The sequence below is a fragment of the Dysidea avara genome, chromosome 1 (genome assembly GCF_963678975.1).
Source record: "Dysidea avara chromosome 1, odDysAvar1.4, whole genome shotgun sequence".
Lineage (NCBI taxonomy): Eukaryota > Metazoa > Porifera > Demospongiae > Dictyoceratida > Dysideidae > Dysidea > Dysidea avara.
Window position 1 is genome coordinate 21,367,193 of NC_089272.1, and position 18,569 is coordinate 21,385,761.

General features: G+C 38.0%; 2 protein-coding genes across 2 annotated transcripts in view; one reads left to right on the plus strand and one right to left on the minus strand.

The window, feature by feature from the left end:
* The first annotated feature begins 3,128 nt into the window (after positions 1-3,128).
* On the plus strand, positions 3,129-3,778 carry LOC136267428 (uncharacterized). Its single transcript, XM_066062612.1, has 2 exons — positions 3,129-3,498; positions 3,540-3,778. The coding sequence occupies exons 1-2, from the start codon at positions 3,129-3,131 to the stop codon at positions 3,776-3,778; spliced, it is 609 nt and encodes a 202-aa protein (XP_065918684.1).
* A 1,372-nt stretch (positions 3,779-5,150) lies between these two features.
* The window catches only part of LOC136258879 (uncharacterized), a 28,940-nt gene continuing 15,521 nt past the window's right edge, over positions 5,151-18,569 (minus strand). The window contains exons 16-31 of the mRNA XM_066052260.1: positions 16,674-17,252; positions 16,250-16,582; positions 15,860-16,174; positions 15,200-15,373; positions 14,552-15,130; positions 14,139-14,468; positions 13,478-13,792; positions 13,275-13,412; positions 12,566-13,141; positions 12,137-12,448; positions 7,759-8,091; positions 7,369-7,506; positions 6,739-7,308; positions 6,354-6,659; positions 5,581-5,856; positions 5,151-5,516 (exon numbers count right to left, since the gene is read on the minus strand). Coding sequence (XP_065908332.1) covers positions 5,314-5,516; positions 5,581-5,856; positions 6,354-6,659; positions 6,739-7,308; positions 7,369-7,506; positions 7,759-8,091; positions 12,137-12,448; positions 12,566-13,141; positions 13,275-13,412; positions 13,478-13,792; positions 14,139-14,468; positions 14,552-15,130; positions 15,200-15,373; positions 15,860-16,174; positions 16,250-16,582; positions 16,674-17,252 — 5,477 coding nt within the window. The 3' untranslated portion in view covers positions 5,151-5,313. The remainder of the gene's footprint in view (positions 5,517-5,580; positions 5,857-6,353; positions 6,660-6,738; positions 7,309-7,368; positions 7,507-7,758; positions 8,092-12,136; positions 12,449-12,565; positions 13,142-13,274; positions 13,413-13,477; positions 13,793-14,138; positions 14,469-14,551; positions 15,131-15,199; positions 15,374-15,859; positions 16,175-16,249; positions 16,583-16,673; positions 17,253-18,569) is intronic.

Genomic DNA, 18,569 nt, shown 5'->3' on the forward strand with positions numbered 1-18,569 from the left:
TACACCATACGTTTTTAGTGCTGATATCTACTTCCTGTGGGCTGTAGACGAGTGAAATAAGAAGAAGAAGGTGGAGATTACGATATTGGAATTTTTTTTAAACTTCCAAAACCACTTACCTTGTGTTTTATATTTCCAGGTCAGTCTTTACAATACTAGGGGAAGGTCTGGAAGGTTTTTGAAACACATCCAAAGCCTGGAAGGCTGCTTTTGACGTGCATTCTATTATGAAGTTTTGAAAATGTTTGCCCTGATCTCTATTATGAACCACTATCGTGTTTCATCCAAGTCAGTCTTTACAACACTATATAGAGGAAGGTCTGGAAGGTTTTTGAAACACACCCAAAGCCTGGAAGGCTGCTTTTGGAGTGTGTTCTAGTAGAGAGTTTTGAAAATTTTTGCCCCGATCCCTATTATGAACCACTATTGTGGTTCATGATAACAGATCAACTGTGCTCTGGTATATAAGAACACTGCACCAATATATAATAGTTAGCTATATACAGTGTCAGTCAGGGCTGCCCAGAGAAATTAAGGGGCCCAGGGCAAAGAGTTAAAGTGGGGCCCTTCACCCAAGCTGTAAGTTGAAGACCAAAAAAAAAAAAAAAAAAAGGTCACAAACTGCTGACAATGACAATAACTACCCATCACCAACCATATCTCCTTATCTATAAGCCTGCTATACTGCTCCTCTGAAGAATACTGTGACTGCTCTATTAGAGTAATTAGATATGACTGTTCTATTAGAGTATATCGATCTTTTAAACAGGTATTCAGGGGGCCCTTCATGGGGCCTCCTGGGGCCCCTTTCAGGCTGGGGCCCGGGGCAAAATGCCCCAGTTGCCCCCCCCCTGTGGGCGGCCCTGGTGTCAGTGCATGTAACCATTCAAACATTGTTTAAATATTGTGTGTCTTTTTCTATTGTTCTTCCTCTGTCGTGACGAGTGAACAGTAACTTCTCTGTTTAGAAGTCTAATTACTTAGTTATTATATTGTACGCATGTCTGTACTGCACGTGTATGTTATACTTTCGATTGTGGGTACAACACGAGGTATTGTACGTGGCATGAATCCCCAAGTCGTACCTGGCCAGGATAAGAACGTTCCATCGCATTTTGGTGCTGTGACCAGGTACAGTCCACTATATTGTCATAACCTCCACCTCATTTTGGTGCTGTGAACTGAAGAAGACAGATTATGGCGGACATTAATCGAGCCCAATGTTCACGGAAAGGATACAGAACACACCTCAAGAAGATATTGGAGAGTGTCGATGAACTATTAGCGAACCCACAACCCCTCAGCAAAGATAATATAGCCACTTTGAGGGATCTCCATGATCAGCTTCTTTGTAAGCACGAACTCATAACCCCATTAGATGCTAAGATACTTGAAGCTAGTCAATCTACCAAAGAAGACGAAGCCATCGAAGCTGAAATACTGCAAGCTGAAGAGACTAATGTTGTGATATCAAGAGCAAAAGCCAAGATAACCCACTGCCTAAGTTATATCACTGCAAGAGACACAACAACCTCTCCACGTGTACCTCCCCCACCTCAGCAAGTGTCAAGCAGATCATGCAAGCACTGTTACCCGTCTACCTAAGTTAGAATTACCACAGTTCAGTGGCAATCCCATCCTGTGGCAGTCATTCTGGGATACCTTTGAAGCATCTGTGGCATTCTGTGCACAATAACACCTTAACTGGAGTGCAGAAGTTGAGTTATCTTAGAGGCCAACTACAAGGAAAAGCAGCTTGTGTTATTGCAGGTTTCCAACTGATTACCAACACTCCATTGACTTGTTAAAGGAATGTTTTAGTCAACCACATAAACAGATAGAGGCTCACATGCAAGCTTTAATTGATATCCGTAGTCCTAGTGGTACACTCGCCAGCCTACGTGAAATTCACGATACTATTGAGGGGCACATCCATAGCTTGGCTTCACTTGGAAAATCACAGGACACTTACAGCAGCATGCTTGTCACTATCATTCTTGGGGAAAATTCCACCCAAGATCAAACAGAACCTAGCCAGGCCACATGGGAGACAAGAGTGGAAAATTGATGAACTGCAAGAAGCCATCCTCACTGAAATTTACATTCTTGAGGCAGGATCGTCATCACAGTCAGATGCTCATAATTCTACCTTGCCACCGACTGCATTGTTTCATGCTGCAGCTACTAACAAGTCTATTGGTGGAGCCAGAGGTAAACTGCAGTGTCCATTCTGCAAAGGCCCACACTCCCCTTCTGTGTGTGATGTTATAAAGGACCCAAAGCAATGCTCTGTCAAGAGAAGCTCTGCTTCAATTGCTTGGGTCATTACAAGGTCTCTTACTGTAATTCCAAGCACAAATGTCACAATTGTAGGCGTAAGCATCACACAAGCCTATGCAGTTACAAGTCACAACCCGCTGGCCAACATGCTAAACCACCTACTGGACACTCCTCACAACCTACGTGTGTTGGACAACACCACACTGGTGCAGTCTCAGGTCATCCCATTCCACCTGCTAACAATACACAACTGCAGATAAGTTATCTCCCACCAACAATCCCATGAACTCTTACACAACTGACACTACCTCATTGTCCATGATCTTGCCATCATCCTGCACTACACCAAACAGAGTATGCTTACTCAAGACTGCTATAGCAACAGTCTCACATGGGAGCAGAAGTACAGTAGCCAACCTACTATTAGACAAGGGATCCCAGCGATCATTTATCACCCAAGATCTGGCCTGCTCTTTAGTGCTACAACCTTATCGACATGAAGACATCAGAATCTCTTCCTTCAGAGCAAGCTGTCAACTTAACCGCAAGATGGATGTTGCCATGATCAACTTATTGACCAACGATGGACATGCTATACCACTGTCGATGCTAATTGTACCACATATCGCTACACCACTACAGAACACTACTAGCATCAGCGTGACTCACTTACCACACCTACAGAACCTCCAGTTGGCTCATCCACTTTCTGCAGAACACCAATTTGAGATTTCTCTATTAGTTGGTGCAGACCACTACAGGGACATTGTAGGAGATCACATTGTAAGAGGAGTAGGAGGAGAACCTACTGCGGTGGCTTCTGGGAAAGGCTAGTGGGGCTCATGAAAATGACTATTAAGAAGGTCCTTGGAAGGCGGCATGTATATCTCCAAACCCTAGAGACTATTGTTGTGGAGATTGAGGCCATCTTGAATGATCGTCCCCTAACGTTTGTGTCATCAGAGATGGGGGACCCTGAGCCACTGACACCTGCTCACTTGCTGCACGGGAGAAAAATTACTTGTCTTTCCCATGAGTTGGTGGATGCCGATGAGCTTACTGATCCCACATTTGGAAATGCCAGTTCAATGAGGAAGAGTGCTAACACTCAAGCAGCCATGATCAGAGACTTTCAAACAAGATGGCGTCACGAATACTTGACTTCATTAAGAGAACATCACAAGATCTCATGTAGTAACACTCAACTGGTGAAGAAGGGTGATGTAGTGCAGTGCTCGTTCATGATGATGCTCCCCGAGCTACTCGGAAGATGGTTGTGATTGAGGATCTCATTATTGGAAGAGATGGATTGATACAAACAGCAACAATTAGAACAAATAATGGGACAACTAACAGGGCTATCACAGGGCTTTACCCTTTGGAGCTAACTGCTGGACAGGAGGATACTAATAGAAATGTACAACCTATTCCAGGGCCCAAGCTACAACCTGAGCAACCAGTAGTACGGGCAGATTCAGAGACTGGGGGTCTCATCTGAGACAAGCTTCAGCGAGAAGAGCAACCAAACAGTTCAAGACTTTGGCCAAAATCCTTGCTGCCCCACCCCAAGGATGTCGTGATGACTGAATAGTAACTTCTCTATTTAGAACTCTAATTATTTAGTTATTATATTGTGCATTTGTCTGTACTGCACATGTATGTTATACTTTCGATTGTGGGTACAACACAAGGTGTTTAGTGTTGTACGTGGCTTGAATCCTCCTCCACTCCACCAATCCTGAGTCAGACCTGGCCAGGATAGGAACGTTCTGTAGCATTTTGGTGCTGTGATCAGGTATAGTCCACTATATTGTCATAACCTCCACCTCATCCTCCTGGAATTTCATTGCAACCCAGTGTTTTTTCTCCAGAACTATTGGACAATTGCAAGATCTTATCTGTTCAGTATAACATCTGCTATTGATCCTGATTCAGTGCAGTTGATTTGGTTGAACGTTGAGGACATTGTCACATCTGACAACAGGTTCACTGTTACTCCAACCAACATTACTAGCAATGTATTCAGTTTCACATACACTATAGTACTTCAATTTGCTTATTGGAGATGAAGGAAATTGCACATGTAATCTCATAGAAGATAAAATGTTGGAATCTCAAACTGTTCAGCTGCAGAATTTTAGAAGTATGTATGACTTGTATTGAAATCATCTGCCGATATTCTGATACCATACTAAGCATTGAAGCCTAGACAAGTTTAATACTGAGTGATACAGAAATTTCACTGTTATGATACATAGCTAAGCTATTAGCACAGTAAATTGTGCACTTTGATTGAGAAGCGGTGTTATCTTAAGTTTCAAATTTTTCATTGTATTGCCAATATGCTAAACATGATAAACACCATTGCAGATTACCTGATATGAGGTAGTTTTCTCGAATAGCTCATTAATTAATTAATTTGTGGGTGGCTGATAACTGGTGTTTGCTATCTTGCAACCATGAACAAGCAAGCCAAGTAGTCATAAACTTACTTATGTTATTTTGAGGAAAAGCTGATCACAAAGGACTTACATGCTCTAATATATTAGAATACGCACAATTTTGAGGAAAAACTAATCGCAAAGGACTTACATGCTGTGATATATTAGAATACACATGGAACAAGTGTAGCAGTACTTGGAAAAGAGTGACAAAGGCTTTGTATTCACTACTTTGGTACAGTAGTCCAGTTGCTACTGAAAACTTAGCTTGAGATAGATGATAAATGTGATGAGTGTCTACTGGTGGTATCTGTAGCTTTGCATACCGATCACTGATCCGATACTGATACCACTGGTATTGACATTGATATCAATACTAATAATTGGTATCGGTGCACTTCTAACATATATACAGTAACTTCACTAGAATACTGAAATTTGTAGATTTGTAATTGTGATTGACTACAGTGTGTGATTTGTGTACCACTGAAATTAGCTATTACAATTTGAATGTAAAAGAGAATACAAGTCTATGTGTAATAAGTTTATGCATCGTACATGGTTAATACACGGTGTCAGTTTATACATGCCACTAGTAGCCACACAGCTTGCTACAGACTTTAGGAATTGGTGTACAGATTGGGGGATAGTAGTTCCACCTTCCATTAATACACTGCAGAACATATGATCCTCTAATGTTAAAGCCACGTCTACATGTGAAGAATGCAAACTTTCCATCATCAGCAACTGTCACATAACCATTTCTTGGAGGTTTTATTGTTGGACATGGCTGTTCTGTAATGAATAATTTTTATTATAAGTATGCTAAATTGTTAAGGTGTATGCTAGAGTTTCTTACCTCCAACAACTACTGTAACATTAGCTTGAGCAACATGATCAACACCTTTAGCATGATTCCTGCCTATGCAGGTGTATACAGTAGTGTGTGGAGAATCAGTAGGAACCAAAAAAATTTGTTGATATAATTCTTCTAGTGGATGTACAGGGACACCATCACCATGCCATTGTACAGTAGGTATTGGTAGTCCTTCTGCTGCACAGTAAAGTAGCAACTGAGTACCAACCTTGACTATGTGAGGAGACTGTGATGGACTGATGATCATTTGTGGAGGTTCTGAAGGATGTGTGGTACAAGTATACGAATCATACAAATCATACAACTGCATCATTTCAATATAAACAATTGTTACAATGTACTGTACAGAAAATGATACTGTCCTAATAATGAATCAATAGTAATGTTAATGAGCAAAAAAAACACTGTTTCCCAACCTTATAAGCTGCATGCCCTTCCTAAACTGATTTACCCAGTAAATGACTGAAATATTTGACTGAATTGCTAAACAGGCAACATAGCATGCATGGCAGGTGTAACTGCATCACTATTTTATGCACAATTTGTGCAAGACATTAGTTGTCTTTCACAATATAGACTCCAGTGAACATATAACCAAATCACTTCTTCATGTTTAAGGCAATAATAATAATCTGTATAGTATAATTCAGTGCTCCCTTGATTATCTGCACCCTTAGTTTCTGTAGTCAAATATGTCATGAGCTGATGCACAAAACTGATATCAAAGTGCATATTATATTATTTTTTGAACTTACGAGTCACATTTAGTACAACACTATCATTTCCTGTTATTGGTGGATTGGTATTAATCACTACTTCACACTGATATTCCTGATTATTGTCACTTCTGCTTAGAACTGGAATAGTAAAGAAATCTGTGAAGTTGTTTATCAAGCTTCCTTGTATATTCTCAACTCTTCTCACTTCAGTATTACCAGTGGTCCATACCATATCAACTGTAGCAGCAATGTCACTTACTGTTGTAATGTTACATTGTAAAGTCAGTGACTGTCCAACCACTTGTTCACAAGGAGCAACAACTTGTACAATTGGTGGTGGAACTATTGAGGATAATATGTATCATTAGGTAAATCACAAACTCACATGCTATTTACTGTATTGCACAATAAAACTACTTACTGGTACATAATCTATTTATTACAGACTGCTGTAACTGTTGTACATTAAATGAATTGAAGGAGAATCTGCGATATACAAATCTTGGATCACTTGCAATGGTGCGTAGTTCAAAGAAATCAGCTCTGTCAATCCCAACAGCATAAACATCATAAATATTTGCTGCATGAAGATCGTTTGCAGCTAACTGTGTCGAAAATCGACTATTTGATCTTCCAGCAGTGAAAATAATAGCAATATTTGTGGTGTCAGCTCTCAATCCTAGTGTATCATTTTGTGCACTTGAAAGTAGAAGTCTTAGAGCAGTGTCCGTATTTGTAGGAAATGAACCACTATATGGCAGTCCATCAATGGCTGGCAATAGGGTCTCTAAACTGGTGTGTTCTTCAAGGTCAAACTGAATACGAGCAGTTCTGTCAAACACGATGGCACCAACTGAACTATTAGGGGATCCAAGCTTCAGTGCAATACTTATACTTTCAGCAAAATCTCTAACAAACTGAAATTCAAATGATCTAACAGCAAAAGAACTGTCCAGTACAAATACCACATCTCTTGCTTGAAATGGACAATCTGTGAATAAAGGTAAGCAACTTATTAAACCACCATATCAATAACTGTGTAAATGTATACCTGTTGTTGGACACAATCTGCACTGCCTGCCTAAATTAAATGCTACTCCAGACAGAACATTGCAGCATTCTGAAAAACTGGTTGTAACATTCCCAATTGGATTTCCACTGCAAAGAGTACTTCGATAGCAAGATGGTGCTAAAGTCAGAGAATTACAAACTTGCAACCAGTTTAGTCATAATTTTGTAGCTAGCATACAACTGATATCAGTTAAACATATGATGCCACTTTAGAACTACTATGAATCATACAATGATATTAAATATGCAGTTTAGTAGTAAATGTTGAAATTAAATGGTTTAACCTGTACATGACATTGTTGAGTGTACAATGCTATGCTTTAGTAGTGTTAGTTCTATCACATACATACATACATACATAAGTTTTCACCTTGAAAATCTAATTCAATTCTTCCACTAGCTCTAACAAATTGTATGGGTGAGAAAATCAATACATCACATCGATAGTCACTAAAACTATCATCTGCACTTAGTGAAGAAATAAATAACGAATCTTCATACACTACTGAATCATTACTGATGTTTCCGGCTACAGGTACACTTCTCACTAGTCTTGTACTTCCTAGCAAAGTGTTTATAACAAACCACTGAATGGTTGCATTAGTAGTAATTCCTCTTGCAGCAGTAACAGTGCAATCAAGTTGAAGCGACTCTCCAAATACCATGTCATCCATAGTAGTGACATTTACAATAGGAGCTGGAACTGTAATAATAATATATCATTTAATGTATACATACAATGTGAATGGTGTAAATGCATTGTGTTCACTAAAGTCAGTATATAGCCATGTAGAAAGTGGATAATAATTATTTAATTCCTGTTTACTGAATAGTTATCACCCATGGACCACTCAATATATATATTTTTTTAAATTGTGTGCCAAATAATAATAATATGATATCAGAAGTGTGTACTTCACAAATTTGTATTTAGTTGTGTATGCCAATTGATTTTCTATTTCATGCACTGGCTATCAGTCATGTAATCACTTACAAAGTGATGCTAAATAACTATAACTATCATTTGTAGTGTTAAAAACTTTTAAAACTGAATTCACCTAACTGTACTACTGAAACCTATCTAATTAGGACACTGTATGCATAACCGCATGGCTATTGTAAAAACCCCAGGATGCATAACTTGTAATAGTTGGGTCATAGTTAGAGATGTACCACAAGGATCTTCATGATTTAAAAACCCGAGGCAAAGCCAAGGTTTTTTAAAGCCATGAAGATCTGAGTGGGCAGTCTCTAACTGACTTAGAAAATTGTATGGGTGTATTCATACTAGTACATGGATTAATTGATTGTGGGTTGAGTAAAACATCATCATGTCATCATATCTTGCACAAAATGTAAACTCACAATCACTTTCTATCACACAGTACGATAGTAACTGTATAGTAGGGACCACAAAGGAGTAGGTGTGGCCCACAAAATAATATCACCCAAAAACAAGCCTCAAATTTCCCTTATGACGATGAGGCAATATTGGTGAGGTAAAACTAAGCCCAAACAAGCTTTCAGATCAACCCGAAACGCTTTCAATAAGTTGCTACGGAATTTTAATTTTTTTTTTATTCAACGGAATTTTCTACTGACTGAGTAAGTGACTGACTGACTGATGCCTTCAGACAAGCATAACTCAATAACCACTAAGGCTACGGGCTTGATTTTTTCACTGTTCGACGTCGCTTCGGCCCGACAGGTGCCTTTTGGTATACCGCAGTACGTACAATGCATTCTTCATGGACTTACCAGTGTCCTCCTTTGTGTCCCATTCATCTTTGCTGAAAGGGAAAGGTGTCGATTTGGCGCGAGCACATGATGGCTTCCGTTCGAAACGAAAATCGTCTGTATTTTTCATCGTGGCTATTTTGATTGCATAGGTGCTTTTCAAACAGTTCTTGATTCGTACTGCTGTGTAACGGGTTGACCATAGCCTACAGCAAAGCGTAACGGATACTTCACTTTTCAGATGATAATTAATATGATTGGGGCGCACGGCACTATTTCTTTTTTTGGTATGCGTGGATTGTACAGGTGCTTTTCAAACAGTTCTTGATTCGAAATGCTGTGTAACGGGTTGAACATAACTGACAACGAAGTGTACTGGATACTTCACTTTTCATACGACAAATGATATGCACGGTGCCTTTTCAGATTTGGGTTCACCAGTCATAATAAAATTATTTACAAAAAAAGTTAACCAACAAACACACGAAAAAATTTGGAATTTTCAACTAGAGTAGGGACCATAGCACATCAATAAAAAGTACTGAAACAAGTTGGAGTAGTCCATGATATTAAATCACTGTAAAACAATAAGAAATGTTATATCTTTACTGTGCTCAAATGGAAATGCACAGTAGGGATATAACACTTCTTATTGTTTTACAGTGATTTAATATCATGGACTGCTCCAACTTGTTTCAGTACTTTTTATTGATGTGCTATGGTCCCTACTCTAGTTCAAAATTCCAAATTCTTTCGTGTGCTTGTACATAGTAGGAACCACAAAGAAGTAGGCGTGGCCCACGAAATAACATCACCCAAAAACCAGCCTCAATTTTCCCTAACAATGATGAGGCAGTATTGGTTAGGTAAAACTAAGCCCAAACAAGCTTTCAGATCGACCCAAAATACTTTCAACAAGTTGCTACGGAATTAAAAAAATTAACAGAATTTTCTACTGACTGGGTAACTGACTGACTGACTGATTCCTTCAGACAAGCGTAACTCGATAAGGCCAGGCGAACTTGACTAATTGTTTCTCATCCCTGCCAGCAACCCTTTTTATCCCACTGCCTCTAATTTCATTGTTGCTGTTATCAATCATGTGTTCACTTATTTTGATGCTAAGAAGGCTGGCTATCATTTTGCTGCACAGCAAATGTCACTTGCACCCCAGACAAGACCTCAGAAACAGTGGTACAAGAAAACGTGTAGGTACTAGTTTTTAAAAAGATTTAGCTGTAATAATGAATAATGAAAAATGACCTTCCGCCTGCATGGAAATCCGAACTTTTGTGGATGAGAAACAAGTAATCAAGTTTGCATGGCTTAATGGCTAAGGCTATGGACTTGATCTTTTCACTGTTCGACATCGCTTTGGCTTGAGAGGTGCCTTTTGGCATACCACAGTACAATGCATTCTTCATGGACTTACCAGTGTCCTCCTTTCAAATCCAGTGAAAAGTGTTGATTTAGCAGTAGCACATGATGGCTTCTCTTCGTAATGGAAATCGTCTGTATTTTTCATAGTAGCTATTTTGATTGCAGAGGTGCTTTTTGAACAGTTGTTGATTTGTACTGCTTTGTAATGGGTTGAACATAGCTGACAATGAAGCGTAATGGATACTTCACTTTTCAGACAATAATTGATATAAGGGACACGTGGCACCATTTCTTTCTTTTGGTATGCATGGATTGCAAAGGTGCTTTTCGAACAGTTCTTGATCAGAAATGCTGGAACATAGCTGACAACAAAGCATAAAGAATACTTCACTTTTTAGACAAATATCTATATATATATCTGGGGCATGCGGCGCCATTTCAGATGCAGTATGCGTGGGTTCACCAGTCATAATTATTTGTAAAGAAGTTAACAAACAAGTACGCAGAAAACTTTGGAATTTTCAACTAGACTAGAGACCATAGCACATCGATATAAAGTACTGAAACAAACTGGAGTAGTGCATGATATCACAGTAAAACAATAAGAAGTGATATATCCCTACTGTGTTTAAGATACCATAATCGAAATGCACAGTAGGGATATAACACTTCTTACTGTTTTACTGTGATTTAATATCATGGACTACTCCACCTTGTTTCAGTACTTTTTATCGATGTGCTATAGTCCCTACTCTAGTTGAAAACTCAAAAATTTTCTGTGTACTTGTTGTTATATATAAATTGATCTGTAGTAGATCAGTGATCAATTGTGAGGTATACAATACTACTCAGCACATCAGTGAACAATAGTGAGGTGTGTTGTGTGTGTTGACTCCATCAACTGGAGATAGGTCACTTAGGAATTTTAAAGACCTCATTATATCCCAAAGATCAAAGGGTTTATGCATACCATTTTCTAAGAAAACTTAGGCCCAAATCCAACTGGAATAGACAGGTTTCATTGTTCATTGTCCCAAGTCACATGAATAAAAACCAACTTGTACAAGAATCTGAGAAAAGGAGAAAAATAAATTTGACTGAAACAGTATCTGAACCCAGTTTCTTCTATTCCTTAGCTCACTATGCTCTAACCACTGTGCCACTCACTGTGCCACTGCACTCCAAGCTTCTGACCCTTCTCAATTTGTAAGTTATATGTGCACCCTTCTCAATTTGTAAAGTTGTACATGTCAATCATGAAAAAGCTAATATAAGACCAAAGAGCTGAATCTGACCCTAACCCAACACCAATGCTAACCAGAGGTTTGCCTGTTAAACATAATGATGTCTTTCACTGTCTGTATGAAGGTAAGTTTTTGGTGAGTTAAAATTGAGCTAGCATTGGCCTGGCTTTGCCAGGATGCTTGCTTTGCTCACTCCAACCCTAGCTCACCAAAACCTTACCTTCATATGTGTTTGATACTTGAGTTACTGGGTGACTGTGCCGTGATTTTTGCAGCAAAATGTCCAGTCACGGTATCATGACTGTAGGCACTGTATTTCACTAATAACCCTTTCTCTACATGTGGTTATAGTACCACCAATAAATAGTTATATAAGTATGTGCTCACTGGTTAAGTCTAGTCTAATGGTTGAATTAGCAGAATCTTCTATCATCAAGTTACATATGTAGTTTCCTTCATCTCCCTCCATTAGGTAATCAAATCGAATAATGGTAGTGTATGTATTACCAATGGAATCATCAGTGGTAAGAACTGTTGGTAGAACTGTGATCCTGTTAGAACTTGTAATCCCCACCCAATTGAGATTAACCAAATTAGGATCAACAGTTGAAGTAACTGTAACAGTGCATACTATATCAATTGCATCTCCAATTATTCCTCGTGAAACATCAGGATCTAAGAATGTCCTTGGTGTGGGTGCTATAAAATAAACATAATTGCATAATCATTACTGCACACACAAGTATACATATTAATTCAGACATCTGCAAAATGTGTTAATATCCTACAACTAATTATTCACATACAATCACTTACTGAAGCATAACTGTTCAGTCACTTCTTCCAGTATTCTCTGGGCACTGAAACTATTGAAAAAACTTGTAGAGAAAACAAGTGATGGGTCACTTGCTATTGTGCGGAGTTCAGATAAGCTATTTCCACCAATTCCAACTGCATAAACATCAAATATATTTGTTGCATGAAGTCGTGATGCTGCTGATCGTGTTGAAAAGGAACTTCTAGACAACCCATCAGTAATAAATATTGCAACATTTGATGCTTCATTTCGTAATTGCAAACTTCCAAATTGTGCAGAAGTTCTTAAAAAATCTAATGCCCTTGCTGTATCAGTCCTAAAGCCACGATTATATGGTAAGCCAGGATTAATAGCTGGTAGTAGAGTACTTAAGCTGGTGTGTCTTGATATATTAAATTGAAGACGTGCAAAATCATCAAATAAAATTACTCCCACTAAACTTTCAGGAGAATTGGCTTTGATAGTAGTAGTAATGTTCTCAGTGAACTCCCTGACCAGCTGAAATCTGGAGAATCCAATGCTGCTGGTGGTATCAATCACAAATACCACATCTTTAACAGCCGCAAAGGTGCAATCTATGTAAAATTAGTACACACTTTTATATTAACATTAATCAAAATTAAGTATAAGGGTGTTCACACTAGGAATAGATCATGACCTATTACTGATTGACTAATCACCAGGCAATGACCATATAATAATACTCACTTGGACTAATAGGACATGGTTGACATCTACTATCCAAGTCATATGACACACCAGAGAACTTTGTGCAACAGTCTGAGAAGGTGATAGTTTGATTGAGTGGGTCTCCACTACAACCATTTGTGATGTAGCAAGATGGAACTGTAGAATAAATAGAGACATAATATGAATACTAATAGTGAAACTGATTTGCATACTATACTCACCTGGAAAGTCCAATGTAATAAATCTACTCCTCACAATTCTAGGAGAAGTATTAAAGATCACAGTACATTGGTATACTCTACCATCATCAGGGATACGTAATGGTTGGGTGATTAACAGATCACTGTAAATTGCTGAAGTGTTTGTAATGTTTGGTATTACTCCATCCACTCTCCTCACTGTTGTACTACCAGTAGTCCATATAATATCCACTCTACTAGAAATGCCTCTCACACTAAAAGCATTACATTGTAAAGTTGTCGATTGACCAAGTGTTGGAATGTTCAGTGTAGTAACCTCAACAACAGGGGATGGTACTGTGTAAGAAAGAGATTTTAGTATCTTAAAGCCGCACAATACTTTATTCATCTATACTGTTGTATTAAAAATTTAATAATATAGGTACTCGTATTCAGATGTACACATCATGTGATGGTCTATTATCACGAAAATGTTGACAATGTAAGGCATGCAAGGTGAATCTGCATGTATAGTCAATAGCTGGTTTGAATTTGTTTTTATAGACATGTAAATAAGCTAATACACTGCCAACTGATTCAAGCATTTTAAGTTTAAATCATTTCATGTGCTAAAAGTACATGATATTATGCGTTTTCTGTATTCTAATGAAGTTACTGTATATACATGCAAATACATACATACTTCTGAAATTCTGCAGCCGAACAGTTTGAGATTCAAACATTTCATCTGCTACAAGATTACATGTGTAATTTCCTTCATCTCCTTCCATTAGATAAGCAAATTGAAGTACTGTAGTGTATGTGAAGCTAAATGCATTGCTAGTAATGTTGGTTGGTGTAACAGTGACCCTGTTATCAGATGTGACAATGTTATCAGAGTCCAACCAAGTCAGCTGCACTGTACCAGAATCAATAGCAGATGTTATTGTGACTGAACAGATAAGATCTTGCATTTGTCCAATAGTTCCAGAGAAAAAACCACTGGGTTGGAGTGAAATTCCAGGAGAAGGAACTACAGAAAAAGACATACAATGCTTGAATAGCTACACTGACACTGTATATAGCTAACTACATATTGGTGCACAGTGTTCTTACCAGAACACAGTTGATCTATTATATTCATTTTCACTTCTTGCAGGGAAAATTCACTAAAAAAATCCGTAGAGTAAACAAATCTTGGATCACTTGCAATGGTACGGAGTTCAAATACGTCAGCACTACCAAATCCAATAGCATAAATATCAAATATATTTGCTGCATGAAGTGCAGCTGCAGCAGATTGTGTAAGAAATCTATTATCTGATCGTCCATCAGTGATGACTATTGCAATGTTAGATGTTTCATTTCGTATTCCTAATATCCCATTTTGTGCACTAGATAGTAAAAACTCCAACGCACCAGCTGTGTTAGTGTTAAAAATACTGTTGACATATGGTAAGCCTGGATCAATAGCTGGTAGTAGTGTAGACAAACTGGTATGCCTTTGAAGGTTGAACTGAAGACGAATAAACCAATCAAATAGAATTACTCCAACCCTACTTTCTGGAGAGATAAGTTTCAAATCAGTAGTTACATTTGCCACAAATTCTCTTATTCTTTGAAAGCGAAAACTTCCAATACTTCTGGTGGTGTCAATCACAAACACTATATCTTTAACTACTTCAATAGAACAATCTGAAATTAAATGCATAGTAGTGACATTATAACAAACATTCATACTACATGGAGTGTATGTGTGTGTACCTGTTGTGGGGCATACTAAACATTGTCCATTTGAAACAAATGATGCACCAGAAAGCTCAAAGCAACATTGATTGAATGAAATGGAATCACTGAATGCTATAGAGTCATTGAATGATAAAGAGTCATTACCAATTGGTCCTCCATCACATCTAGTTGTGTTAAAACACACTGGTGCTACGAAATAAAAATTAATACGATACAATAGTGTGATATTTTTGTCCATAAAATAAGATATAATTATGGTACATTGATTACTTTATTAATTTAAATTGCTCGGTGCAGTCAACATAAGCTACTGTGTTTATGGTATTGTACAACACACAAATTCAAGTCTAAGGGAAATTTATATTTTGATCAAAAGTGAAATGTTGCAATGTGTTTGTGTAGACCACTTTGGAAGTAAAACTGTATGTAGTGAATAAAATGAATAGTATGTTTGCTGTGAAACATTATGATCTGATGCACAATTGTTTTATCACAAGTAAAGTTATTTCAACACTTAGTAACCTATAGATTACGTTTAGTGATTAAGCTGTTTCACAGATGCTTATACAACACTAACAGAGACACAAATGTATTATAGTATAATTGCTCTTAACAACAACACATACTGTAGTGGTGTGTGCATTCATGCTCAGTCCACACAATATAGGGCCTTACCAAAAAAGTCCAACATCATGCTTCCACTAAAGCTGGCTGGAGGATTCTTATTAATTACAACTGTACACCGGTAAATTCTACCATTATCAACTGCAGTTAGTTCAGGTAGTACAAGTGAATCAGTGTAGATTGCAGAATTGTTGCTGATGGTGGCTGAAGTATCATTAACTATCCTCACTGTCCTACCATCAACACTCCATATAATATCTACAGCACTACTGATTCCTATCACAGTAATAACTGTACAGTTCAGTGTTAATGGATCACCAAAAACTTGATCATCAAGTGTAGTGACCAGCACAACTGGGTTTGGTACTGCAGAATATAAGATATCAATAAGTACATATCATAATACTCTCTAATTGCTTTAATGTGACTGTATGTACTTACATCTGAAATTAGTCAACTCTACTGTCTGAAACTTCAGTGTGTCATTTACTACTGAGTAACAGGTGTAGTTACCCTGGTCATCTTCAAACAAAGGATCAAACCGAAGAGTTGTAGATAACGTGCTGCTGTTTACACTGGTGGAGTTATCAGTTGAGATGACAGTTATTCTGCCATCATCAGTGGTTATGTTGTCAGCATTCAACCACTCCAATTCAACAGTGTCAGGATCAACTTCAGGTGGTACAGTAATAGAGCAGATTACATCTTGTCTCTGTCCCTTAGTGTTTTGTAGAAAACCACTTGGTCTTAAAGAGACTATTGGACCACCACCTCCTGAATACAAATAACATAAACAAAATATATAGTTTATAGATTACTTATTTCAATATTATGCATGTACTACATGTAACTACAGTGAACAAACCTGAACAAAGATTTTCTATGATGCTTTCCTGTAATTGTCTAAGCCCATTGCTGTTGAACTGATTTGAAAAGAAAACAAATTCTGGATCACTAGCAATTGCATTGAGTTCTGATACAGCAGCACCATCAACTCCAACAGCAAAAACATCAAAAAGGTTTGCAGCATGTAGTGAAGCTGCAGCTGATAGGGTTGCTGATCGACTGTTAGATCTTCCGTCAGTTATAACAATTGCTACATTAGGAACTCCACTTCTAATTCCCAATATTCCATTTTGGGAACTTGACAGTAACAATCTCAGTGCCCCTGCAGTATCAGTTCCTCCTCCATTGTAAGGTAGCCCAGGATTAATAGCTGGTAATAGTGTACGTAAACTGGTGTGGTCTCTGAGATCAAATTGTATACGGGCAAAACTTTCAAACAGAATAATTCCCACTCTACTTTGAGGAGAAGAGCCTACAACATCAGCTACTATGTTAGCAGTGAACTCCCTAATTAGCTGAAATCGAGATCTCCCAATGCTTCCAGAGTCATCAATAACAAACACCAAATCTAGTGGTGCATTGGGTGAACATCTACATTCTACAAAAGGAAAAAGTTTTTATATCATGAACAAAAAAATATACAGTGTTTATAAGCTATATGCATATCTAAAGCCAGTTAACCAGCCTGATGACTTGGCAGTATTAGTTAGGTATAACTAAGCCAAAAAGTGCCTTCAGTACAACTTCCAATAGATTGTTACAAAATTAAAGAAAATTATTCAATAGAATTTTCTACTGACTAACTGCCTGATGCCTTCAGGTGAGTGAACTCAGTTATGGCTAAGGCTACAGCTTGATTTTTTCACTGTTCAGTATTGCTTTGTCCCAAGACATGCCTTTTGACACACAATACACACATCATGGACTTTCCTTTGTCCTCCTTTTGTGTCCCACTTCTATTTTCTGACAGCTAAAGGTGTCAATTCGTGGTAGCACGATGGCTTCCCTACAGTTGTAAATGGGAATTGTCTGTATTTTTTGTGGTGACTGGATCATAGAAAATACATTCTCTAGGTACAGAGAATATACTATCTATGATTGCAGAGGCACTTCTCCTACTTTTCTTAGTTTGTAACACTGTGAGACAGGCTGAAAAGAGCTAAAAGTGAAGCGTAATGGCATAGACAGTACAGTAATGGACACTTCAGTAATTGATAGTTGAGGTGCGCAAATCTTCCATGTTTTCTGTGGTGACTGGATTGTTTGTAGAGGCGCTTCTCCTACTGTTCTTCATTGTGTAACAGACTGAACATAGCTGAAAGTGAAACATAATGGCCACTTCACTTTGGAGTCAGTAATTGATAGCTGGGGTATATTCAGAGGAAAACATAAACTCTGACACCATTCTTTTTTTTAAGCAGTATGCATGGGTTTATCAGTTATGTTAACATGCTGATTGGTGTGGCAATACCACGGGTGGTGTGCACTAGGCATATTCGAACAGTGCACACCCCTAGGGTGCAATCACCACTTACCATGTACTTAATATGCATGCATACAAAATATACATGACAATATTTTCCTAACTATACACACCCTTCCATTGCACCTACCTACATTTGCCCTAATGCTAACCACAATAACATTTTCCACAAAGCCAAAAAGTGCACGCAACAACACCAAACAAACAAACACTCATGCAAATATCTACCATATAACATTGCACAATTGCCATAAAGTATACATAACAGCACAAAACACAAAAAAGCATTCATACAGATATCTATACACAAGTACTTTGGGGAAAGGGCAACTGAGAAAATTGTTGGAGCGGGGCATAATAACTTTTACATAAGCTATGTAGACAAGCATTGTGGATATGGCACAATACATAACTGGATTTACAATCAACCAT

Excerpts from the sequence above, each read along its gene's own strand:
- LOC136267428 (XM_066062612.1), top strand. The coding sequence starts at position 3,129 with ATGACTATTAAGAAGGTCCTTGGAAGGCGGCATGTATATCTCCAAACC. Across the intron at positions 3,499-3,539 it reads CACTCAACTGGTGAAGAAGG|CTACTCGGAAGATGGTTGTG; the intron begins GTGATGTAGTGC and ends ATGCTCCCCGAG.